The sequence below is a fragment of the Phocoena sinus genome, chromosome 2 (genome assembly GCF_008692025.1).
Source record: "Phocoena sinus isolate mPhoSin1 chromosome 2, mPhoSin1.pri, whole genome shotgun sequence".
Classification (NCBI taxonomy): Eukaryota; Metazoa; Chordata; class Mammalia; order Artiodactyla; family Phocoenidae; genus Phocoena; species Phocoena sinus.
In genome coordinates, this window is record NC_045764.1 from 111593116 (window position 1) to 111619546 (window position 26431).

General features: G+C 39.6%; 1 protein-coding gene across 7 annotated transcripts in view; it reads left to right on the forward strand.

The window, feature by feature from the left end:
* The window catches only part of AKAP6 (A-kinase anchoring protein 6), a 643220-nt gene that overhangs the window by 346253 nt on the left and 270536 nt on the right, over nt 1-26431 (forward strand). For all 7 annotated transcript variants that reach the window (XM_032622554.1, XM_032622560.1, XM_032622555.1 and 4 more), the window contains one exon: nt 16213-16464. In XM_032622554.1, the coding sequence (XP_032478445.1) occupies nt 16213-16464 (252 nt within the window). The remainder of the gene's footprint in view (nt 1-16212; nt 16465-26431) is intronic.

The following is a 26431-nucleotide window of genomic DNA, read 5'->3' on the forward strand; positions in this document are numbered from 1 at the left end:
TTTCAAAAGTAAAGTACAATGTCCTTTGAGGAGCCTGAATCAGTGTTATAAGACTATTTGAATGGATCCTTCATCTTTCATTTTGGTGTGTCATTGGGACATTAATAGTGGATGGTTTCTGTACTTGGTGGTCAGATATGTTATTTTGATCCATTTTTATTTCCCAAAGGGGCCTCTGGAAAAGGGCAATGAGGGTAGATTTTAAACCACATTATTGGAATTCAGTAACTTTCATCTTGCTTTGTATGTCTAGTTCTTGCTGAAGAGTAGTTCTGATACAGAGTCAGTCAAGCATGACGGAGCAGGCAAAATACCAAAATGGATTTTCTTAACTAAGATATAAGCTGAATTCTATGTTTTCATTTAGGCTTTGATGCTCAGCATTAAATTTTTCAGAGAATGTGCTAGATGTGTGCTTTTTGCTCTTTGTGGTTCTGTGGATGAAGGGATGAACATAGGAACAAAACAAATCCACCAGTACAAGTTATTTGCATTTATGGAAGTAAACAAAAGTTTATATAAATTGGTCAGCAAAAATTGTGTATTTCAATAATTCCTAAGCAATTGTGAAGAACTGTTACTTTAGTTATGTAAAGTATACCCCTAAGGGAGTGCTGAGTTCTGTTTAAGATGTCTTCACTTCTCCAGTAATTACTCAAAGGCTGTAGTAGCTTGAAAGTGGAAGATTCTGAATCCTAGGATATTGAGGTCACTCCTGGAGATAAACAAGGTCTTACTTTGTCAAGTAATGGAATCGTTCCCCAGAAACATCCCTCCCTTATGGGTTTATATGAAAATATAGAAGAGGGTTAATGATCTATGCAGTCACGCTCTGGGACAAATCAATCAATCAAATTAGAAGGGAAAGAGGATGAGTAATACATACATTCTCACTCATTTCAGGTGATTAATGTCTTTCCCTCACCTGTATCTTTATATCAATTCTGTTGAACTTTAAAAAAGGCAATCAAAACGAAAACAGAGCTGAAAGTCTTAATAACCACTGATTAATGTTATTTATCTGTTAGTACTTGGCTAGTAGCACCTGGCCATCTGACATAGAGCCTAAGAGAATGCTGGTAGGATATCTGTGAATGAAGTGACAGGTCTATCCCTACAGAAAAGAATGCCAGGAGTCTGGGATCCTGTTGCTCTGACATTGATCTTCTTCAGTAAATGATTTTGACTCTATTGATACTGTACTCTACATATTACTTACTCTGCATAACTGTGCATTCCTTGACATGTTGCCATAGAAACTAACTTCATTGTTGTTTACTTTTTACTTCTTTTTTTTCACAAAAGAAATGAATCTCTAGTGGAGAAAAACAGTACATTAAAAAATCATTTACAATGCTGCCACCTAGAGGATATACTATGAACAGCTTTAACATATTTTTCAGTTCTTTCCCTATGAGTATACATAACTATAATTTTTAATAGAACTCTTATATAACCTAGTTTTCTCAATTAACAATATATCTTGAACATCCAACACGCATATTGTAGTATCTATTTTTTCATTGTATGGAACACCACATCATGTTAAACAATCTCCTCTCTTTTGATCTTTTGGTTGTTAGATTTTTTTCACAATTAAAAAAACAGCTCTGTGATAGCATTTCAGTAGGTAAAATGCATTACTGCCTTAGGAGAGTTTCCTGGAAATGAAATATTGGGTCCATGGGTGGCAGTGGGAGTTTTTCAGAAGGTTAATTGATGACCTGCATTCCCATCTACCTTACATAAAAGGGTAGTATTGGCTTCAGAATATGGATTTGTTGTTATCTCATTCACAGGGTGTTAACCATGGCCTCTAAAATTAGTTTTTCACAGTACTCTAATCCTATGAGGTTCCATTTCCTGTTCCGGACTCTCAGATGTGAGATCTAAAATGTTAACTTCTAACAGGCATGCTGTAGGTGTTTAAATACAAATCAACAGCCAAGCTAGTTGCTGTGGATATATTTATGTGGGGGAGGAAGACATAGAAACACATCCTTAGAAGCTGTGCCATGTTCTTAGTGATCTAAATATATAAAGAGTGCATCTAAGAAAGAGGTTGACTTTTCAAGGTCGCAGCATGAGTCAGCAATGAAATGCCAAATAGGACTTTCATCCTCTTAACTTCTTTCGCCCAGTATGAAGAGTATTTATAAATAGGTCAAGAGAAGGCATTTGTAGATGAATTTATAAGACCATTTATAACTTGAAGTGCTCCAAAATTTCAAGAGTTACTAGAAAATTTCCATCTCAGGTAAATAAATCTAAATTGCTAAAAATTTTGATAAATTTTTAGAAAATAAAATCTTAAGTGACTGGAATGAAGAGGTAGTAGTGGGTGGTATAGGCAGATGGGAATGAGCCTCAAAGGAATATGTGTACGTGCACAGGCGTGTGTGTGTGTGTATGTATGTGTGTGTGTGTGTGTGTGTGTGTGTTTGCAGGAATGCGGGAATAGGAAAGTGGAAGAATAATGGCCTGAGTCTATCATGGTGACTAAGGAAAACACAACCAAAGGGGCTCCTCAGGACCTTTAACCCTGGGGTGGAAGTGCAGGGGTCTTAGCTCTCTTGTTTTTTTTGTAATTCTATATTTATTTTTTAATTAAAAAAATTTTTTAACATCTTTATTGGGGTATAATTGCTTTACAATGGTGTGTTAGTTTCTGTTTTATAACAAAGTGAATCAGTTATACATATACATATGTTCCCCTATCTCTTCCCTCTTGCGTCTCCCTCCCTCCCACCCTCCCTATCCCACCCCTCCAGGCGGTCACAAAGCACCGAGCTGATCTCCCTGTTTAGCTCTCATTTTGAATGAATCATAGATCTTTCCTCCTCAGCCTGCTGGTATGGATCAGTGCTGTTATTTCAAATCTTATGGGAGGGTCACCTGCAGAACCCAGAGAGATACTTTTGAATGTCCCCAGGACTGGAACTCAGGTCTCCTGATTCCTAGTCTAGTGCTCGTTCTACTACTAGAAGGAAGTAGCAGTCATGTTACAAGGATTTTCAGAGATACACAAAAACTTCTGGGTAATGAAAATTCAGGCTATGTATTATGGGAGGGCTACACAAAATAAAAGAAAAAGAAAACAAAAGAAAATTTTAGAGCTTGATGGTGGTGGATGGAACACCATCCAGCTTGGTGGATGGTATTCCATCTACCACTTTATTGCAGATGAGGAAACTGAGACTCAGTGATCTACTGGGACAAGGATAACCAGGACACAGCAAGACCAAGAACTAAGACCTTCTAATATTCATCCTGGTGCAGAGTAATCTAGATACATATTATGATTCATTTATTCTTTCTCATGATCATCTTATAAGCTCCTATTTCATGGTTCATGAATTAAGGATCACTAACATCAGCATGTATTAAGAATCTATTTGCGTGTGGTACTATACTCTATAAAGCAAAATAGACAAATGCAGTGCTTGCCACACAAGAATTTTCTAAGGCAGACAGACCTCATAGAAATAGACAGAAATGACCTATAGATCACTGAACAAACAAAGCAAATATGTGAAGTGCACAACTTTGGCCATGTGAGATGGAAAATGAAGAGATTTCACAGTCCATGGCTTAAAGAGAAGATCCATCTTCATCTCTGGTCAGCCCTAAACTAATAAGAATCACCCTGTGCTCTGTAGGTGTTATACTGGAAAGGAAAAGAAAGAGTGCTTTATCTGGCAAACCCAGCACTCAAGTTCATGTAATGGTGCAGTCTCTTTGGAATACTGTTGATTTCTACTTTCATTGATTTTTGTCCTTTTGCATATTCTGTGTTGATCTGCAAAGATTAGAAGGGTCTGCTGAGGCAGGAAGTCTCTTAAGGCATGCCTTCTAAAAGCAAAGTCTTTTCCCTCCTTGTAGGAAAACTAATGGTCATGTGGTTATATTTTTATTGAGGCTTTTTTTTCCCTTCGAAAAGGACCTTGATTAATGTGGGAACCTACAAAACCCGCAAATGTTTAAACTGTGTAATATGAACAGTCATGAATGTGAGACTAGGGTATAAATTCCGTTCTCTCAAAGACCAGTTAAAGACAAACCAAAGGTGACCCAGCTCTCTTCTGTGGTAACAAAAGCCACGTTGACCAGATACGTGCCTATCGTAGTCATTTGCTTCAGGGCCAGTATTAATAGTAGTATTAGCATTAGTATTCTGAAACTGTCATATGTATAATGTGAGATAAAACAAATGAGTAATTACAGGATTCTCTAATTCTATCACCCCCTGTGTTCACGAGAATCAGAATTCTTGGTGTGGAAGAAAGGAGATAGAGATGTCATATAGAAGATATTAGGTTAAAACCCTGTGGTCATGAATTTGAATTGGAAATATCAGTTATGAACTCATAAAGTGTTTTTTTAAAAAAATACATATCTACTAGCTCTGTTAATTAAAAAAAAAAAAGCATAGAAACAATCACTAACCTAGAAGTAATGAGCATCCCTACTGTCCAGATGGTAGTCTGAAAAAACTTTTCTCATTAAAGGAAACCAAGGCTTATTAGAAAAATGGCAGATTTCAAGTATGGAAATATATAAGATGAGCAAGGAAGCTATCAAAGTCTACTTAGAATAGCCAACCTGGAATCAAATTGAAGGGGATACCACTGGCCAAAGATGGACAGTTTGCCCTTCAATAAGGTTGAGAATTGCTATGGATCAAAATCCATCGAACATGTTTAAATCCATGAGTACAACATGATATTAAAAACCGACTGGTTGGTTACCTTCTGAATGTAACAGAGAACCAATTCATTGTCTTGAAAACCAATTCATTATCTTGAAAACTGATGAAAAGGAAAGAATCAAGCATATATCTTGACTTTCCTTTATGAATTATATCACTGTAACCAAATTTTCCATAAAGAGAAGCATCTTCTATTCCAGCTAGTAAATGAAAACAAATTGATAGAATATCATCATTTTACAATCCCCAATACATTAACAGTTTTAGGTACAGAGCATCAACTGTCAAAATAGTCAATAGCATCAACTATCAAAAAAGAGCAAAAACCAAAGTTAAATTCCTCTTGATGAAAGAACACGATACTACTGATGGTTTAGTCAAAGACATTGTACCTTAAACTAATCAGGCCTTAGGATCCAGCTGCCAGTTTTTAGGAAGAGGACCAACACACTGACTGTTTTCACATGGCTGCAACCAACAAATCCAAGTTATGGGAAACTCTGCAAGTCTAATGCCCTAGGACTTTCAACAGGTGAATTGTATGAAAAAAACCAAAAGGAATAGAGATGGACTCTGTAGATTTAAAAAGACTTACAGACATAGCAAGTGAACATATGGGCAACAGTAAATTATAGTACCAGGCGTGCATACTTGGGTGATAAAACCATAAAGAGATGCAGGAAAGTGATTGCTCTTCAAGTCAGGATAGTGATCACTTTTTTGAGGCTTGGAGGGTCTGTGATGGGGAGGGGGCACATGGGGGCACTTCTGGGGTGACTGGCAAAGTTCTAATTTTTGACCTGGTTAGTTGTTTGCCTTATCATAATTCACTAAGCTATATATTTTTATGGGTGATATTTTGTATCTGTTTTATTATATTTAAAAAGTGTAAAAAATCAGAAAAAAAAATAAAGCATGTTAGAAAAACCTGCAGACCTGATGCTACCCTAGAGATTATCACAACACTGTAAGCAGTAGATAAATAAGGTTGTGGAAAATTGTGTTCTGGAACACAAAGAATGTAAATTCTCCGGTAGAGACATCTGTGTAATGTCAGTGGCAGACTGCCTTTCAAGTAGCTGGGTTTTGTTCTTAGGGTTGTGTAGCAACAGGCTTGCCTGTAGCTCCTGTTTCTAGGCAGATGACCCACCTCTGGCTCAGTGTTTTTCAATTGTGGTTGGTGCTTAGAACACGGGCATAATGACCACTGCATGCTTAAGAAAATGCAGATTTCTTCATCCCCTCTCTCTTCAAAAGGAGCAGCCCTGGAATCTGCATGATTAACACACTATTATACTGCACACTTCAGTATAAAAACCACCACTGACTTCTCTGTCAATTTCTACCTGAAATCAGTTCTATGAAGATGTCCTGGGGAAAGTACAGACCTTCCGAGCAATTTCCAGATGAGCTATTGAGGCCATAGCTGTGATTTTCACTAGTGAATGAACTTACATTTTGAACCTTTATCTAGAACACTGACTATGAATGTGACTAAGCATAGCTCAGTTAGAAAAAAATGGTTTTTCCAGTATGCAATAGCAATTGTCAATTTTCCTCTTGTCTTTTTGCTCAGGATTTTTTCCCTCTCGAATAAGTCAGAGCCTGGGATTAAGAATTTAAAGTGGAATCTTCATCAGTGAATTCTCTGACGCTTTTAAAATAACAATTTTAAACCAAAAGAATTTCAGTAATGGAAAGCAGAACAATCCTGATTTGGATATGGCCAGGCATGGCCAGGCAGAACTTTTAATTGGTTCTTTCTCAATTTAAGGCAAAGGGGGCTTTCAGAGCATGGAAGCGGAAGTGTGCAGGCTTCCAAGTCTGTATTAAGCATCTTCGTCCTCCTCTTTCTACAATCTCCTTCACTCTCCCAAATCCATGTGCTTTCTTCATCACCTCTCCTAATCAAAACAGGAGATGATGTCAGTTAATTACATTTGCAGATTGCATACTGATGAGTGTGGATGTACTTGGGAGAGGAAGCTAAACTAGTACTTGCTTTTTAAGGATTTTACGTTGATTTGTGAAATACAGTATTTTATCCAATTGTTTTTGTTTTTGTTTCTTGCGGTACGCGGGCCTCTCACCATTGTGGCCTCTCCCACTGCGGAGCACAGGCTCCGGACGCGCAGGCTCAGCGGCCATGGCTCAGCTGCTCCGCGGCATGTGGGATCTTCCTGGACCAGGGCACGAACCTGTGTCCCCTGCATCGGCAGGCGGACTCTCAACCACTGCGCCACCAGGGAAGCCCTATTTTATCCAATTGAATCCAATTCCTCAGGCATCCTTTGGACACTGCCCACATGAATGGCGGTGTCCTAGCAGTGCAGACGAGTAAGATACATTTCCTGCTTCCAGAAAGGTGCAATCTAGTGAGGGAGGTGGATGAGTACCAGCTAACGATAACAGAAAAATCACTTCTGCACAAATAATCTCATTTCAGTCCTCATACTTGCAGAATTTTAGTAATTAAAAGGATAACCACTCTTTATAATCATAAAGTTCTTCAAACTTCGGAGAGAAGTACTATGATGATCATAAAAGTCTCAGCATCCCTCCTACCAGTCTTCATCACAGTCATTCTCAATATGACAAAGAAGAAACTAGGACCATTAGAAAGTGAAGAGGAATAGGGCTTCCCTGGTGGTCCAGTGGTAAAGAGCCCACCTTCAATGCAGGGGACGTGGGTTTGATCCCTGGTCAGGGAACTAAGATCCCACGGGGCAACTAAGCCCATGCGCCACAACTACTGAGCCCACATGCCTCAACTAGAGAGCCCACGTACGGCAAACTACAGAGCCCACGTGCTCTGGAGCCTGTGTGCCACAACTAGAGAGAGAAAACCTGCACGCTGCAACTAGAGAGAAGTCCATGTGCTGCAACGAAGAGCCCACACGCCACAACAAAAAGATCTTGCATGCTGCAATGAAGATCCCACATGCCACAATAAAGACCTGTCGCAACCAAAAATAAAAATAAGTAAATAAAATATTTTAAAAATACAGCTATAATTTTAAAAAAAAGAAAAGTGTAGAGGAAGGGAAAAAAGAGAGGGTAGTCTACTTTTGCGGAAATAAAAATACCTTGTCATAGGAACATCTATTAATCTGTCTTTTGGAGAAGGTACAGTTTTGCAAGTCACTGAAGGTGACATTCATACTCTGCAATATTTTTTATATGAGGTTGCAAGTTTTAGTTCACATGGTTCACGATTGCAAGTTTTTTAAACAAGTAACTGCTATTCCCTTGATCTGTATTTTAAAATACAAAGTACATGTATTAGGTAAGAATCTCTTTTCAGCTTTTTCTAATGAACACACACATATGGTGAGCATATGGGTAAAAGACACTTTAATCATTCATTTCTACAATTGCTAGTAAACAAAATGAGCAGTCATGATGACATGGCATTTTGCAGTAAGACTAAATTATGTACACAAAATACATCTTATATTTACTTATCTCTTGCTTACTGACTTTAGAACATAAAAACTCTTTATTTTAAATGTAATGGTATCCTCTGGATAAGATGAGGGCTCAAGGTTTTTGAAACTCTGATAGGGAAAAAGATGGAAGTGGGAGTGAGGAGACGTATCCTTTAAAAGTAGACTTTAATTCATGTTTGTTTTAGAAAAACCATCTCAATGTGCCCTGCAGTTATACAAATGTAACTCAAGAGTGTTTTGAGAGAAACAGTGAAATTATTTGGGGGAAGAGAAAGAAACATTATTTGGGTAGTAGAAGAATGCAGAAATGACTGTTGATTACTGTTTGTCCCTAGGGAGAGGCAGGTTGTAGGTACTGGAGGGATTTGCTATGTTTTCTCATTTGGGGATTGCACATAGGGAAGCAAGAAACGAGAGAAGTGGGAGCGGCTGCATTTGTGGGACTTGGTGAAACTGGGGTGCCCAGTGTTGCTTTAGGACCTGGGTGAGAAAGTTGCTGGAAGGGCAGGTTTCCCTCCACATTCTCATGGAGCCCTTGGAGACTGGCAATTTGGGGCATTTTGGCAGAATGTTGATCCACAGACACTTGTAATTTAATGAGGAAACCTTCAAGATGTTTTGAGAATGGTTGGAAATGGGCGTGGTGGCCTAATGATGAGGCAGCAAACAGATCCCCTCCCAGGGACAGTTAGCAGGAGCTGGGGCAGTCATACTTAGTTATTAGAGTAAGCAGTCAGAACACTCACAGGAAGGACACCCTCACTTCTATCTCACTCTGGTGAAAACTGGACATACTGGTTAAATACATAACAGGTATCTTAAAAGCCCTATATCTGTCTAGAAGAAATAAGATACAACTGGAAAACACATATACAACAATCTTACCAAAAAAAGACACCTCTCTCACCTAAACGTACAACTAAATTAAAGGAAAAATACTGACCCAACCAGCTGGAGTTTATTTGTAAACAGTCTTTAGGTCCTCGGTGTTTGTGTCAGCTACTAGGTAACCGGAGAAGAGTCCTGTTTCAGTGACAGGCAGCAGCAGCTGCAATTTTGAGACCGCAAGGTGTCATGAAGGTTGAGTGAAGTGGGCAGTTGGCAACATAATGTATTCAGTGCATTTTGTGCTGTGAGTAATACTGAATGCCACAGGGGCTACTGTGCTGTATGTGAATTAAACAAGAAAATAACATCACTTTCCCACATTAATGCAGTAATACCTATGGACAAAATTTTCATGCAACTTTTGAATATACATTGTTTCCACTGTCATTTGCCTTAATTCACTTTGAGATGGGCTCCAGATGAGCCTCACTTTCTTTTATACTTGCCAGAAACTAATGTGGAAGCTACAGAATCGGAGATGATGATAGTAGTGCCATGACCTTAAGGGCTGTGCTAGTTGTCATTTCCAAGAATATGAAGGGAACGTGTAACCCCAAATTAATTTTTACATGCATTTTACTAAGAGAATATAAACTGGCTTCCTTTTGTTTCATTAGTTTTAAAATTATCATACAGCAAAATTGTGGGGGGTTTTGGTGTACTGTTCTACGTGTTTTCACCCATGTGTAGATTTCTATTACCTTCTCCGTAATCAGAATTCAGAACAGTTCCATCAGCCCAAAAAATGCCCTCATGCTATCAGTCGATAGTCATGCCCTCCCCACCCCCAATCCCTGGCAACCACTGATATATTCTTTATTACTATAGCTTTGTCTTTTGAGAATGTTGTATAAATGGACTTATACAGTGTATACCCTTTTGAGACTAGCTTCTTTCAATTAGCATACTGCTTTTGAAGTTTATCCAAATTGTTGCCTGTATCAATAGTTCTTCTTTTCCCTGATGGCTGTGTGTTGTATAGATGTACTGTAGTTTGTTTATCCATTTCTCCACTGAAGGACATTTAGGTTTTGGTTTTTATGAATAGAGCGTCTTTTCATTTTTGTGTGTACCTGAGTCATCATTTCTCTAGGATAAACACCCAGGAGTGGGATTGCTGGGTCAGATTGTAAGTGTATGTCTAACTTCATGAGAAACTGCTCAACTGTTTTCAAGTATGACTGTACCATTTTGCATTCTCATCATCAGTGTAGGAGAGTTCCAACTGCTCTGGAACTCCTCAGCACTTGGTATTGTCAGCAATTTTTTATTCCAATCGGTCTAATAAGTATAAACTGGTATCTCACTATGGTTTTAATTTGCATTTCCCTAATGACTAACGAGGCTGAAGATTGTTTCATGTGCTTATTTACCATCATTATGTCCACTTAGGTAAAGTGTTTGTTCAAGTCTTTTGCCTATTTTAGAATTGGGTTGGTTGTTTTCTTACTGTTGAGTTTTGAGAATTCTCTGTATGTTCTGGATAGAAATCCTTTGTTGGGTAAGTAATTTGCAAATATTTTTCTCAGTCTGTAGTTTATCTTTTCCTTTTCTTAAAAATATCTTTCATGAGCAAAAGTTTTAAATTTTGATGAAGTCAAAATTTGTTCTTTTATGGATGGTGTGTAATATGCTGTGCCTAAGAAATTGGTGCTAAACCCCAGGTCCACAGTTATGGAGACAACACTGACACCTTCCTGGAATGTTCTTCTCTATCTCATCCTCCTGGTTGTCTTCTTCAAGACCCAAACTTTACTTCCTTTGAAAAGCACTTGTGCCCCTTTCCTCTTTGCCCCTGTGGACACAATCATTTCCTCCTCATCTATGTACCCTTTGTGAACACTTATTTTCCTGGCTATAATTTCTCATTATATGCCCCCTCCCACCAGGCAGGGAACTCCAGGGGACCAAACCCTGGCATTATTCACCCTTGTTTCCCCAGCACATGGGTTAGTACATAGTAGGTACTCAATACATTCACTGAAGAAAACAGAAGTAATTAATTCCTAAAGACATTATCCTTCTATCCTTAATTGTGCTGGGGACATTTGAGTAGCTATAAAAAATGTTATTGCTTTAAGGACATTTAAAGACTATCTTCAGTTTAAAATTAAAGTTTGTTATTCTTTGAGATATCTGTTGATTTAGTCATTTAAATGAGCTTGCTGGAGAACATCTTTTCTCAGAGGAAAGGTTATAAGAGAATGAATGAAATTCATGTTAGAATTATGGGAGATTTTAAGTAGCTAAAGCAGTTGATACCAATTGATGATATTGAAAAATAAGCTAAGCAATTTTATCTACTGAAATTAAGTTTTTGTTCATTATTAGTCTGTTAAAATAAGATCCATATCATCAAAATTCTTGACTGCCCAATTTAATGGTAGCCACTAATTATACAAAGAGGTCCTGAGGAACCAGTCCTCTACTTGGGGAAAACATTCACATGCTGAAATAAATCCTCTGGGAATGAAGCTACCGTCTGACGATATAAAATCTTCATTAATTATGTGAAACAGCCTCCTGTTGCCACATATTCATAGGAAGTTAGATTTTTAGCTTTCCTTTGTCTATAACAGAACAAGGTAATGGGACCAACTCCAGGTGAGCTTCTGAAGGTTAACAGTTTGTCTTGGTATCCTTGGCCCCTCTCTCTGGATCTGCCTTTCCTCCACCTCTACATTTTCAGAGTCCTCCAGCTCTCTGTTTGTGGACTTGGTTTACAAGGAGTGCGAGCTGCCTTTAAGGGAGATAGACTGAACCTAGAGTCTTAAGAGTGTGAGGAGTCTGGGCTGGTGGATCTGTCCATGGTTGCATCATTCCAGATGATGCATACTTGGGAATCAGGAGAGGAGTCTAGAAGTCAGAGAAGAAAGGTCTAACACAGACAACATTGGGGAGAGGGGCTGGAACTGATGGAAATAGTGACCAGAATTAGGCGTGAACAGGAGAAATGGGATAATTTCAGGCTACGACTATGAAATCAGAGCCTGGAATAAATTGCTTTATAGAAGATGGACCAGTGGACCTAACCATTTTTCTCATGGTTGCTGGAAAGGACTCCTTGGCTGTCACTCATAGAATCTTTAGCATCCTCATCCCTTTCTTGACCTTACCTCTTCTGTAGACATTCAATTTTCTGCCTACTAACACCCTCTATCAAAATAGAAAAGAATCTGAAATCAAACACTAACACTTTTTGGGCAATTACACTTCACTATGAATTTTAGTCACTGTATCAGCATAACTAGTCATTGCCATGTTAAGCGTTTTAAACCTCCAACTATGAATGAAAGATTTTATTTCCTGTTAATACTCTTAGTAAAGAGATGGGGAGAAATATTTTTTGCTTATAGGTTCTTCAGATATATATTATGTATCTCCAGTCCCAAAGGGATTGTTTCTTTTCATATTCCTAAAAAACTGTGAATTTCTTCTAAAGTTACCACTTTGTTTCCACCAAGTAGCACTGCAGTGCTCGAAAGTTTGTTATACACTGAGCAGTTCATCCATGTGAGTTGAGTCCAGTTTCCAGTTGCTATCTGCTTAAGTTAAACATCTGGTAGAAGCTGAAAAGCCAGTGATTCCTTACATGCATCAGTTGGGCTCCAATCCAACTCCATACCCAAGCTTCTACTTCATCTTATTAATCTAGTGCCCACAGGGCCTCCAACAAGTCAGATCTCTCAGTGCCTTTTAATTCCGAACAATCTCTACTGGGAGGAAGCCATTCAGCAAATCAGTTTTTAAAGTTTCTGATACCTGGTTATCTGACTGAATGTCCATAATCTTCAACTTGTTTCATATAACATCCAACAAACTGGCAGTAGTTAAGGGCCAAAGCACCAGAAGCTTCAGGCTGAATATTTTTTAAAATATTTGTTTGACATTTATATAGAGGGACAGGGAAAAGCAGATCTTCTGTTATTAAAACCTAGATGTAGATTCAGAATTAGCTACCTTTCTCTAAACAAACATCTCATCAAGTGTTCAAAGCATAGTCCCCGTTTAGAGGGAGAGGGAGTATATACACTCACACACTCGAATATACAACCTACACATTTATCTGTAGTTCTTGTTCTATAATTTGTGCGTGCATGTAATTTTGTCAAGCCAGACAACCAATGGCAAAGTAGAGGGCATAAAAGTAATTAAATAAATTAATAGACTCCAGAAAATTGCACCATGCTATGCATTATTTAGTTTCAGAATTTCAGCAGATCCTTCGTGTGCATATTGCCAAAATACTCAACAGAGTGAGGTCAGCACTTGTGGGGAGGGTGTTTCTTTCTCCTCAGGGCCCATCTGCTTCTGTGGGAACAGGGCTAATTCACGTTTCACAGTTACTAAGGAGGAGGGTATGAAAACCTGAGTTAACTGGCACCATTGATGCTTTAGTGCCCCTTACACATAGTTTCCCCTGGATGGTTGCCTGACATCTTGACCCATGAACTGGCTCTGACTAGATTCCTGCATCCATTATGAAGGAGCCAAATGTGTGTAAATAGAGTGGATGACATGTGCTTTGGCATGAAGTTTTCATGGTACCAAGGCTATACATATAACCTTCTGTATTGGGAGATGAGAGTAGGATGGTGTAGAAATGCCTATTTAGCTCTTCTGAGCGGGTGGCAGAAGGGTTACTCAAACCTTTTTCTGTCTCAGGTATGTCATTTTTCTGCATCTCTAGATTGCAGTGGAGCCTAAGAGACAGAGACTCACGAATTCTGAGTCATGGAATCAAGAGTGCGAGGAAGTTGAGCACACTGCCGAGAGAGTGGTTGAAGTGTAACCACTGTGGAAGCTGTGCTAGGAGACAGGGGGTATATGAGGAAAGCGGCTGGAGGGGATGGTGGCCTGGAGGGGGTTGAAAAGCACCTGTAGTGGGGGAATGGGAGTAAAAAAGTCTGTCAAAGAGAGGTTGGGGGCACAAGGGACTTTCTGATGTTGTTCCCCAGGTGAAGTGACGACCAGGTCCAGAGTCGTCCGGTAGAATGGCATGAAGGTCTTAGGAGTAGTGAAGTAAAGGAAATCCGAGGCTAGAGCGTTGGCTGGCTCCTCAGTGTGAACGCTGAAATTACCTAAGACAATGGTGTGCTCAGGATAGAGAGGAAAACCGTGAACCAGATGCATTCTTCCGTGCAGCGGAGTGAGAGAGAAGAATGTAGGTAGCAGTAGTAAGGGAGGATGACGGGAAGGTTTAGCAGACAGTAGGCACCTACGAAGAAAGAAGGCAAAAGAGTAATGATCAGAAAGTGACAAAAAAGCACTGAGGTCTGCCCTTCCCCCCATCAGGCCCCTCCTTCCTCCACCCTTCCCAATCTCTCAGCTGAGGCCTGGGAGAATGAGCTGCTTCCCCTGGGAGAGCAGTGGAGGAAGCAGAAGCCTTGGGCAAGGTCAGGTTTGGGTAGGAACAGGAGGTAGAGGTAGCATTTGTGAAGAGGTTAAGGCACGTTTTTACAATGGATTGCGGATATTAGCCAGGAGAGTCCTGAGAATTTGGAAGAGGTCAGCAGTGGGAGGAAGGGCATTTTCCAAGCCAACACAGTACTACATAGAAATGAGCATCCTAATAGGACAAAGCATGCAGGGCATTTGCTTTGGGGTGGTGGTTGAGGTATCAGGAATAAAATGCGTGGGGTAAATGAAGTAGATGTCCAAACAAGCATCAGCTAAGACCCCAGGCTACATGGACTATCTGATGATAGTTAGAGGCCTGCTCTTTTCTGCAGAAGGTAAGCAGAGACTACTTAATCTGGCCGTGATTAGTTCTTATGTACTGGTTAATAGGGTATTATAATTTTTGCCCCAAGTCTCTATTGGACCGCATAAGCCCATGGGCCATATTTTTTTCTAAGAAATTTACCTAATCAGAACTCCAAAGTCTATTTAGTTTAAACTTTTAATCTGTTTCAAGTTATTATCACCAATTTATTACCAGTTAGGTCTTGGATTTCAAGAACTAATGTTGGAGCATGTATTGGAATTGTACAATAATTTTTGTTCAGAATTCAGCACAACTTTCTATCATTATTCAGTAGTTTTTTTGGCTTACTATTACACATTGTCAAATACAGGTTACATTTTAGTTTTCTTTGAAAACAAGTAATTGAATTGTATGAAATCAGAAGGTTATATTTCCAGCATAGAATGACTGTTTTGATATTCAATATGGGGCTCAGAACTCAAAGGCTGTCTTAAAATTTTAGCTTTAACAAAAATCATAAATAAAAGCTGCACTTAAAAGAAATCACTGATACATAACTAAAAGTGAGTAACTGAGCACTTTTTGCTGACATGTGCATCATTTTGATGCTTAATGGACTCCAGTTGCTCAAGTAGGTATTGCCAGTGATGCTGCCCATTTCATGCTGCTGGCCTCTGACAGCACATTGAAAATGTGAGAACTTGTAAGGACAAGTGACACATCAGATAAAATCTGCCTACCTAATAGTATGTGAGGAGGACATTGAAACTTTGATATAGTAATGGTTTTATTTTAAATGTCTGAGTCTTAAAAACAAAACCAAACTGTATTTTGTTTTTCTTCACTCTTGGGGTTTCTCTTTCCTTCCTAAGAGTGATTTTGTTTGTAAAGTGTGGATACCCATTAAGAATTTAAATATTAAATTGTGTCCCTGTGGGAAAGTGACAATTATCCCTTACCTTGAAGATCCCATGGCTCACTGAGAATGGCTAGGAGTTCCAATGCAGCACACATTCTAGCCCATTTTTCTTCATGCTACATGTCTGGAGGATGCTTCTATCCTGAGATACTATGTGTTCGGTGGAGCTCACCAGTAGCAAAGAGAAGAGCTGTTGGCTCCCTTACCTAAATCCCAAACTAACAGTAAATAAAGAGAACAGAGAGCGGATTTGTGAGGTAACCTCTCACCCTGGATGAACTTTCAATGTGAGTACCTGAAAAATAGTAGAATTTTCGTGGCTTAGAAAGAGATCAACTTACCTGTGTGCACTGAAGGCCCAGTGCCCAGGAATATGGCCTGTGACTCTATCTGAACTGAAACAAAGGCCAGCTATCCAACATGTGCTCACCTGACCTGTTGGCCCTGATCATTGGTGTCAGGTGAAGGAGTGACCTTTCTACCATCCCCATCCCAGGTTAAGGCAAAGGAGTCATCGTATATTTGCTTTTCTGTATTGCAGGACATTTGTGAAGATATTTCCGATCATGTTGAGCAAATCCATGCCCTCCTTGAAACAGAGTTCTCCCTGAAGCTGCTCTCCTACTCCGTCAACGTGATTGTGGACATCCACGCGGTGCAACTCCTCTGGCACCAGCTCCGCGTCTCAGTGCTGGTTCTGCGGGAGCGCATTCTGCAAGGTCTGCAGGACGCCAATGGCAACTACACCAGACAGACGGACATTCTGCAAGCTTTCTCCGAAGAGACGCAGGAGGTGGGTGTTTTCCTTGAAGCCAAATAGTGCATTGTCATGTGTCATTATTTGAGGATGTTTTCAGTTCAGAGGTGTGGGATAGGAATTCTTTATAGGTAAATAAGCAGGTCCTAAGCCCGGTGTTGAATCTAGTATAGTGACTAGAGGCTAGGGCACTTCTAATGTGAATGAAGCTAAAAACCAGAGTTCATTCACAGCCGGTAGTTTGCACAGGCACCACCCGTAGCTGTTGGTGCTAACCTGGCTTCCTGTTCCTCGTTCAATTATTTGATAAATATTCATTGAGTGCTTATATGGGCCAGGCACTAGGTGCTAAGAGTGTAATAGTGATCAAAACATGGCCTTTGCTTTCAAAGAGCTGAGACTAGTGGGGAGTGGAGGCAAGTGGACAGACATTAAGACCAGACTGTGATCTGCGTGATCTACATGCAGATACAATGGTCTACATGATGCCACTGGAGGAGAGAGAAGGGGCACCTAATTCAGACAGGGAAGCCTTTACAGGAGAAGTGAGTCTAAGCTGAGACCTGAAGGAGAAGCAGGATTAGACTGATGAACAGAGGTAGAAAATGTTCTAGACAGAAGGAATGGCATGATCAAAGATCCAGAGGTAAGAGAGAGAATGACAGCCTCAGAGAGGAAAAAGTTCAAGGGACCAGGAAGCAGGATTTGAAGTAATATGTAAGCAGAGGTCAGATCATGAAGATGAAAAGCCGTATTAAAAAGTCATGTTAAGAGAAGTGGACTTTATTTTGAGGATAACAGAAGAGTTTGTTCAGGGAATTGATGTGATTCAATTCACGGTTTAGAAAATCATTCTGGTTGCAGTGAGTCATATGGACTTTAGAATTTTGCACAACCAGTATATTTAGATTTTTTTGTACTCATAGTAAACATAGTTTAAAGAGTTTGCTGCTGTTAATCTTGATTCATAGCTTAAGAATGAACACTGTAAAGTTAAATCCAAGTGAACTCTCCTATTCCCAAATAAAACTGACATATATGTCAGAACGAGAGAGAAAGAGAGAGAGAGGGAGAGGCATTGTGCTAGCTAAGTAGGGGCTATATATACGTGTGTGTGGATGGATGGATGGATAGATAAATAGATGGATGGATAGATGGACGGATGGATAGGTAGGTAGGTAGGTAGATAGATAGATAGATACCATGTATAGATACATAGAGTGTGTGTGTATGTATATAGTCCCTTGACTCTTGAAACCCAGTTTAGTGCTCTACTGTTGATTTTGTGGAAAATATGTATTATACAAGTTTAGAAGGCATTAATATAAATGTGTATTAAAAGGCCTTATAAAGAGTGTTGCATCTCATTAAGTTATTAACGTTTCAGTGGCTCCAACATTATCAACAACACAAAACAAATCTGGACTTCTTCTCATAAATGATTTCTATTTGTTGATTATTGTTTTTGTAATAATGATGCTCTTGCTGTGGCAAATTCCCTGCAGGCCCTGGAAGTTTCTGGGAATGAAAATCTACTGGGCTCACTTCTAACTTTAGGTCACAGTCTTTGTTTTCATTTAGCTTTTCCTAATATTGTGGCAATGAGGGAGGTGGTACAGACTTCGGTAGAGTTCCTTTTAAAATCGTAGAATGAATATGTAGGTGTGTGAGATAGTCCTCAGATGCCATCCATCCCAAGTGGGATCCCTAGAAGGTTCCTGATTGGGACCCTTGTGGTTATGGGAAACAACAAAGAATCCCGAACTAGTCAACTCTGCCCTAAGTCTGGTGTTCAGGAGGAGGTGTATGCTAATGAGGTGGGAGATCAGAGATGGGGAAGGTTTGTCTAAACTCTGAAGAGACAGTACTTTAGATATCTACCTGGTATCTCCAATCTGTACATTCTGCTTTTGCTTCTGCCCATGTGTTTTCCTGGCTCTGTCCAGAATCCAGTATTGATCAGCCATCAGATCTGCCCACTTTCAACCACTTAGAGGGGCCTTAGAAATCATTGAGTCAAACCAACTCATATTACCTATTTATTTATTCATTCAATAAACATTTACTGACCACACCTCTGATTAGAGCTCGGGATATGAAAGTGCTCTAGGGTTTATTGTTACTGTTGTTATTGGTGTTTTGTGGAATATGTTCATCATGTGTTTATTTGAACTTGTATTATTCACAAAGTGGTAGCCCAAGAAAGATGAAAAGCCATTGAGACTATCTAGTTGTTACTGGCCACTATTTTCACAGCTATGTAGTGAGTTTATATTAAGTAGTACCCATCATGGGTCTCACAATGTGAGCTCAACAATTATTTACAGATTGGATTGAAAGCAATTCAGTGCATTTTCATGTTTGAAGTCAGTCTTTAGTCCTGTTGTAGAGATGCAGGAATATGTTGTATGAGGGGTAAAGGAACAGTGGATTCTCAGCCATCTGCTTTGTGGACATTTCTCTGTGAATTGAAACACTGTCTCCATTACCGTCTTTCCTGAAGCAATGGATTCCTGATCTTATTTGTTAGTTTTATTTGTTTCTGTCAGCACACTGGAACTGTGGAAAATAGGAAGAGAATTAGGATAAAATTCTCAGCTTTATCAGAATAAATTCAGCTGTGAAAGATTTATAGAATGAAGAGGGAGATGGCGTAAAACATGCGGATAAACTAGAATAGTAAATGTCCTTCCAGTGAAGGTAAATTCATTTTTCTCTTTTTGGAAATCAGTTGAGTTTCATAGCCCATTAAAGAATAGGTTTGGGGCTTCCCTGGTGGCACAGTGGTTGAGAGTCCGCCTGCCGATGCGGGGGAGGCGGGTTCGTGCCCCGGTCCAGGAAGATCGCACGTGCCGTGGAGCGGCTGGGGCCGTGAGCCGTGGCCGCTGAGCCTGCGTGTCTGGAGCCTGTGCTCCGCAACAGGAGAGGCCACAACAGTGAGAGGCCCGCGTACCGCAAAAAAAAAAAAAAAAAAAAAAAAAAAATAGGTTTGAAAGTCAAGAAAGTGGCAAGTTCTCTTTCTGTCCGTACAAAAACAAAGTGAGTTTTATTCCTTTATTTAAATATGGAGCAGACCATATCTTGTAAACAAATTGGCAAATGCCTTACTGAAACAAAACCAGCTGAACAAACAAAAAATACTTTAGGGAAAAGCTCCCATTGTGTAAAAAATGTGTTATACTGAAATTTTCTATATTTCAGATACTGTGATAAGCAATTTATATTTATTGTTTCATTTAGTAAGGAGGGTAATGTGTATTAAAAGTAGTTCCATTTCAATATTACTCATCCATAAAAAAGAATGAAAGATTGCCATTTGCAGCAACATGGATGGACCTAGAGATTATCATACTAAGTGAAGTAAGTCAGACAGAGAAGGACAAATACTATATGATTATCACTTATATGTGGAATATAAAAAATAATATAAATGAATTTATTCACAAAACAGAAACAGACTCAGAGACATAGAAAACAAACTTATGGTTACCAAAGGGGAAAGGGAGGGAGGAGGGATGAATTAGGAGTATGGGATTAACAGATACAAACCACTGTATATAAATTAGATAAAACAAGGATTTACTGTATAGCACAGGGAAGTATATTCAGTATCTTGTAATAGTCTATAATGGAAAAGAAACTGAAAAAAATATATATGTAACTGAATCACTTTGCTGTACACATGAAAATAACACAATATTGTAAATCAGCTATACGTCAATTTAAAAAAATAGTTCCATTTTATAGATGGAAAAATTGAGTTTAAGAGAGGCTAAGCGAATGCTTAAGGGCATAAACCTAAGAATAATTAAATAAAACAAGCAAAACTAGCTCTTAACTGATCTCTTTGGTAAAAATAATAATAATTATTTCCTTCTTCCCTTCCTTCCTACTTTCCTTTCTACCTCCCCTAAATATTTATTGATTTCTTACTCTTTATAAGGCACTAGGCATTCAAAGATGAATAACACATGCTATTAAATGTTAGGAATCACCGTCATACTTTTGTTAGATCCTCAAACAGTTCTGGGAAGTTAGCAGGGCAAGTGCTATTATCCTTATTTTACAGATGATATTATTGTATCCATCTTACAGATAAGAAGACTGAGGCTGAGAGAGGTAGTCACACAGGTAGTGATAACTGTTAATAGTAGTAACACAATAGGGAACATTGATTAAGAACTTACCATATGCCAGATGGTGTGGTAAGCACTTTACCTAAATGATACTCCCCCTCTCAGTGGGAACACATTGGTCTTTCCAGAGCACTCACATCATTGCACTTTGTGTGTTCTTCCACGAGCACTTATCACAGGGCAATTTATATTACGACAAAGTGCGTGCTAGATTTGAACGTCGTGATTGTTGGCACCAGATCATAATCATCTCTGTATCTCCCCCAGCACCTAGTTCGTGTCGCTGTGTATAAAAGTCGATGAGTTGAACTGAAGTAAATAATGCAGATAATAACTGCTTTAAGTGTGGAAGAGGGAGATATCACTGTAGGTTGGTTGACTGGGATTGATCATGGAGATTAGCCATTTGACTCATAAATTCAGCCTGTAGAAAATGGAAATTGTCAAGAATTATTACTATAGTATACATAAAAATATTGAAAGACTTGGTCTATTTTCCCTTTTCCCATCAGAAACTAAACTTTGCCTTGCTTCCCATTTCCCTATCATTGCTTGTTCCTCTTCGTCCATTGCTGCTCTCTGCAAGGCAGTCAGAATCAGAGCACCAACATGGGAGAGCTGAAAGGAATCTGAGCAAGGGTCTGGACCCTGTGGTCTGAGGACTCTGGGGAGCTGTCACCTTCTTGTAAGAGGTCCATGAATTTATATGTTAGTAATTGAAGCATAACAAACACCATGTAGTGAAATTAGGGGAGGAAGGGTAGAGAGAGGCATACAAAATTTTTTGCCGTAACCATAATTGAAACAGTGAAATTCTGTTTTCAACTCTTCTGAGTAAGGTCACTAAATCAGGGCACAAAGTCAACTCTGAAATGGCAATGGACACTAATATAAACCTTGGGGGCATTTTAGTAGGGAGATCTTCAAATCTCTAAATTATAAGTATCAAATCTCATGTTCAGCTGGTGACAGAATTCACGGTTAAACAAAGAAAGATCTGAGAAGGCATTTGGAATTAGAACTTCAAACTTATTTATGGGTAAGGAGCAAAGCAAAATTTCTTGTTTCAAATTCGGGAGGAAAAAGGGTTTCCTCGATGTCTGAGACAATATTGAAGCCAGCAGCAAAGTGAATAAATTGCTCATCAATAAAGTGAATAAGATACCATCTCCATAGAACATAACCTTCATCTGAGAAACTGCTTCATAACATATTAAATGGGGGTCTGTTTGGACATTGCTAGGCTGCCATGACACAGCTAAAAGCACTACAAAATAAAATGTGGTATTTCTAAAATAAAAAGGCCAGTAAAAACAACATGCACTCTTCCCCTACCTCCATATCCACCTGAGACTTTATTACTTACATGCATTAGAGAACTATCTGGGAAGGTGGTCCAGTAGAAAGCAGTGGGACTAAAATATTAGTATTACTAAGCAATGTTTTAAGAAATGAAACTCATTATTTATCTGCTGTGAGAAACTTCAGAGAACTCTATTTTTTTAAAATTGCCTCTGCACTGTGAAATGTCGAAAAATACTTTTGAGGAATGCTCTTAAATAATAGCCAACTGTGTTAAAATATATGGGTAGATGCTTGCCACTTGGTCTTTAGGATGTGAAATGCATACGCTATGTGCTGTTTTATTGTTTTTTTTTTTCAGGGAGGGATTTTTTTTTTCACATTAAAAAATGCAGTATGAATTAAAACTAGTTACCCCTGAATGACAATCAGCCATGCACAGCAGTAGTTGGCCTGATTGGCAACAGGATGGGAGAGGGCTCCCTTTGGAGCATTAAGTGGTTTTTTTTTTTGTTTTTTTGCGGTACGCAGGCCTCTCACTGCTGTGGCCTCTCCCGTTGTGGAGCACAGACTCCGGATGCGCAGGCTCAGAGGCCATGGCTCACGGGCCCAGCCGCTCCGCGGCATGCGGGATCCTCCCAGACCGGGGTACGAATCCGCATCCCCCGCACCGGCAGGTGGACTCCCAACCACTGCGCCACCAGGGAAGCCCCATTAAGTGTTTTTGAGTATGGTATTTTCTTTTCCAAACGAAGGACTGGCTAGGGAAGGGATCTTCAGGGGAAGACTTAGGAAAAAGCAGCCATACCCTATTATCTAGATGTCTCATGCCATATGTTCAGCTAACATCATTTATTGAGTACCTGTTATTTTTGAACAAGACAGTATCCCCTGGTCTTAACGTTCTGTGACCACCAAAATTGGGATCAAATACTTTCCCATGGTTATGGTATTCCTTGCCTGTCCAGAAGCGGGTAGCTGACATTTTCATGGGTCTAATTTTTACCTGAACTCTCACATCTCTTTTTTTCTGTTCATCATAGGAACATGTTTCCTTAATGCCTCTTTGACCTCACTTAAGTAGATGCAGTGCTGTAACTTTGTGATAAAAATGATTAAAAATAATGTAAATTTCAACTAGTTAATAATTTAAATACTAACTTATGGGATAGCTTTGCAGCTTAATCGCTATTTATAGTACTATTTTTGTAAAGGAGTAAGTTCTAAACATTGAACAACCAAATAAAAAAACTTTTAGTAAATGCAACCAGCTTTTAAATTGGAGTTTCCTCTATTATTCTCTTGAAAGTTGCATGAACTGTGACTTTTGTTTGACTGGCTCATTCCTTGGTGTTTTGGGCTTCTGACTTCTTTCTTTAAAGATCCTGCTCCAGATATGAAGCATAAAAGCCGAACAATTCCAGTTAGACCATTTTTGTTGATATTGGCAGTTAATATTGGTTTCTTACTTTGTGCAGTATAATTTAGCATAGGGACACTTCTCATTTTGATGAAACTTCCCCCCTTGGTATATTTGATTAGTAAAAAAATATATAATAGGGCTTCCCTGGTGGCGCAGTGGTTGAGAGTCCGCCTGCCGATGCAGGGGACACAGATTCGTGCCCCGGTCCGGGAGGATCCCACATGCCGCGGAGCAGCTGGGCCCATGAGCCATGGCCGCTGAGCCTGCGCGTCCGGAGCCTGTGCTCCAGAATGGGAGAGGCCACAACAGTGAGAGGCCCACGTACTGCAAAAAAAAAAAATATATATATATATATATATATACACACACACATATATAATAAGTAATAAGAGTAAGCATTCATTGAGAACCTATCCATGTGCCAGACTTGTGTCTTACATATTCTGTCTTCTTTAAGGCGCACAACAGCCCTATGCATGGCTTATTGTTTCATTTTTACAGATGAGGGAAATGAGGCTTAGTGATATCAAACTACTGGTTCCTGATCACATGAATAATTAGTGCTTGAGCTAGAATTTAACTCTGAGGTTTGGGCTTTTAGTTACTAGAATCAACGAAAACTACATAATCAGAGGAATAAACTTCATGAAGGCATAGAGATACATTCCAAAATGTCTTCATTCATTCATTCATTCAACAGATGTATCTTTGAATTCTGTGTAGCTCACTGTGCTAAGTGTTGCAGGTATCCTGGAAAGTCAGCCATTTTCTATGTGATTTATACTCTGTGGTGCTTACAAACTAGTGGGATAAACAGATTAATCAAATAATCACAATAATATGTATTTAAAGCTTGAGATAAATATTTAAAGGACAAACAACATAGTTTTATGAGTGCTTATAAGAAAAGATTCTGACTTAGGTGGGTGTTTAGAATCTTGCAGAAGTGAAGCTTGATCTGAGGTCTGAGGGGTGAGTAAAAATTAACTAGTTAAGAGTTTTACAGGTGGGAAGCTTTCTTGGCAGAGGAAATAGCATGTGCAAAGGCTCTGGGGCAGGAGGAACACATTCAAAAACTGGAGGGATGATACCGTAGCCGGGTGCAGCCAGGGAGGAGAGAGTGGCTTGAGAGAGGCCTCTTCATGTCTGTTCTTAAAGGGTTTGGGTTTTAACCTAGCAGCATGAAGTTAATAAAGGATTTTAAGCAGAGAAGTAATAGCATCAAGACTTGAAATTTGTAAAGGTTACTCTGGTGGCAATGTGCAGGACAAACTGGAGGAGGGGGTATGTCCGTTTAAAATAACATCCAGTGAATCAGAGAAAATTATGGCACAGGGGTCAAATTATGGGTCAGACAGTCTTTGTTTAAGGCTTAGCTCAGCCTTAGTCCCGAGGCTGTGTGCTAGTTATGCACCTTCTTTTGGCTCAGCTCCACTTAGGTAAAACAGGGACAATCGTACAGACCCCAGAAGAAAATTGTTTTGAGGATTAAATGAAAAAGTAGTAGTGGCAATCAACCACCCCCACTTATAAGATGAGGACATTGAGGCCTAGAAAGGTAAAATGAGGTTTTTCGTCATTATTATTTATCTGGATGTTGTGGAATAAGAGTGAAGGGAGTGGGCTTCCCTGGTGGCGCAGTGGTTGAGAGTCCGCCTGCCGATGCAGGGGACACGGGTTCGTGTCCTGGTCCGGGAAGATCCCACATGCCGCGGAGCGGCTGGGCCCATGAGCCATGGCTGCTGAGCCTGCGTGTCTGGAGCCTGTGCTCCACAACGGGAGAGGCCACAGCAGTGAGAGGCCTGCGTACCGCAAAAAAAAAAAAAAAAAAGGAGTGAAGGGAGTAGGAGGTAAAGGCAAGGTAAAGGTCTGAAGGGAGAGAACAAAGCAAAACAAACAAATGGCCCCTAAAACTTGATGTAAGGTCCTCGAAAGGCCAGATCTTGGGATAACGTGGTTGAAATGATACAGGGTCCTGCTCACCCCATCCCTCCTCCAGGAGAACAGAGATCTGGGGATATAGCCACCCTTTACTTTTCAGTTTTCTTCCTTCATCTCCTAAGGGGCTAGATTAGACCAGCTATCCTTCAGCCTGGTAGGCATGTAGGATTCCAGGGGTCCTTCTGCCCCGAACAAATCATCAAGTAAAAGTCTCCCCATTTGTTGTGTGATAACAGCAACTGCGTTAGTAATGAGAAAAGAACCTGAATTATACAACTAAAGATTAAAAAATTAAAAACATTTATTTATAATACTATTTTTTAGCATAGGGGAATTTCACATCAGCTTACCTTGAAGGAAGGTGGGCACTTGGTATCTAGCACACACAAATGGAAATGGGGATGGGGGTGGAGGGTAGGGGAGAGTGCACACAGAGGGCGGGGATGGGGGCTAAGATGATACACTTTTGACTCATTAATTTTCTCCAGGATTTCCTGTGTTTACCTTTAAAAGGTGGGGACAAACAGAAGTTGGCCTTGAACTATTTTTGTTATGTATGCAAATTCAGTAGTTCATCTTCTTGTGATTTGTGAATATATATTTAACACAACAGACTTACTATAATTAATTATTCTACTTTAAAATATTTACTGAGCATCTACTATGAGCTCGCCACTGTGGTAGGTTATGGGGTGATAAGCAAAAGAGACATCCATGGAGATTTCACTCTCATGTTATTTTGTTTTCAGAAATGTTATTACTTAAGGCATCACTTAAGAAATGCTTACTAAATGAAAAATACGCCATTTTAAAATAGAAAGTTAGGGTAAGAATGGTTATTTTTGGCTTGGCCTTGACCATTTCTATCAAGGCTCTGTTCTCCAGATTAAAGAAAAATCCTTAAATATTTAAGAACAAGATACTATATAAAGCAATATGACAATGAATATGCCTTTTTATATCTCAAACCAGAAGCAATTGAGATTGAAGCTTTTTTTTTTTTTTTTTTTTCTGATACGCGGGCCTCTCACCATTGTGGCCTCTCCCACTGCGGAGCACAGGCTCCGGACAAACAGGCTCAGCGGCCATGGCTCACGGGCCCAGCTGCTCCGCGGCACGTGGGATCCTCCCGGACCGGGGCACGAACCCGCCTCCCCTGCATCGGCAGGCGGACTCTCAACCACTGCGCCACCAGGGAAGT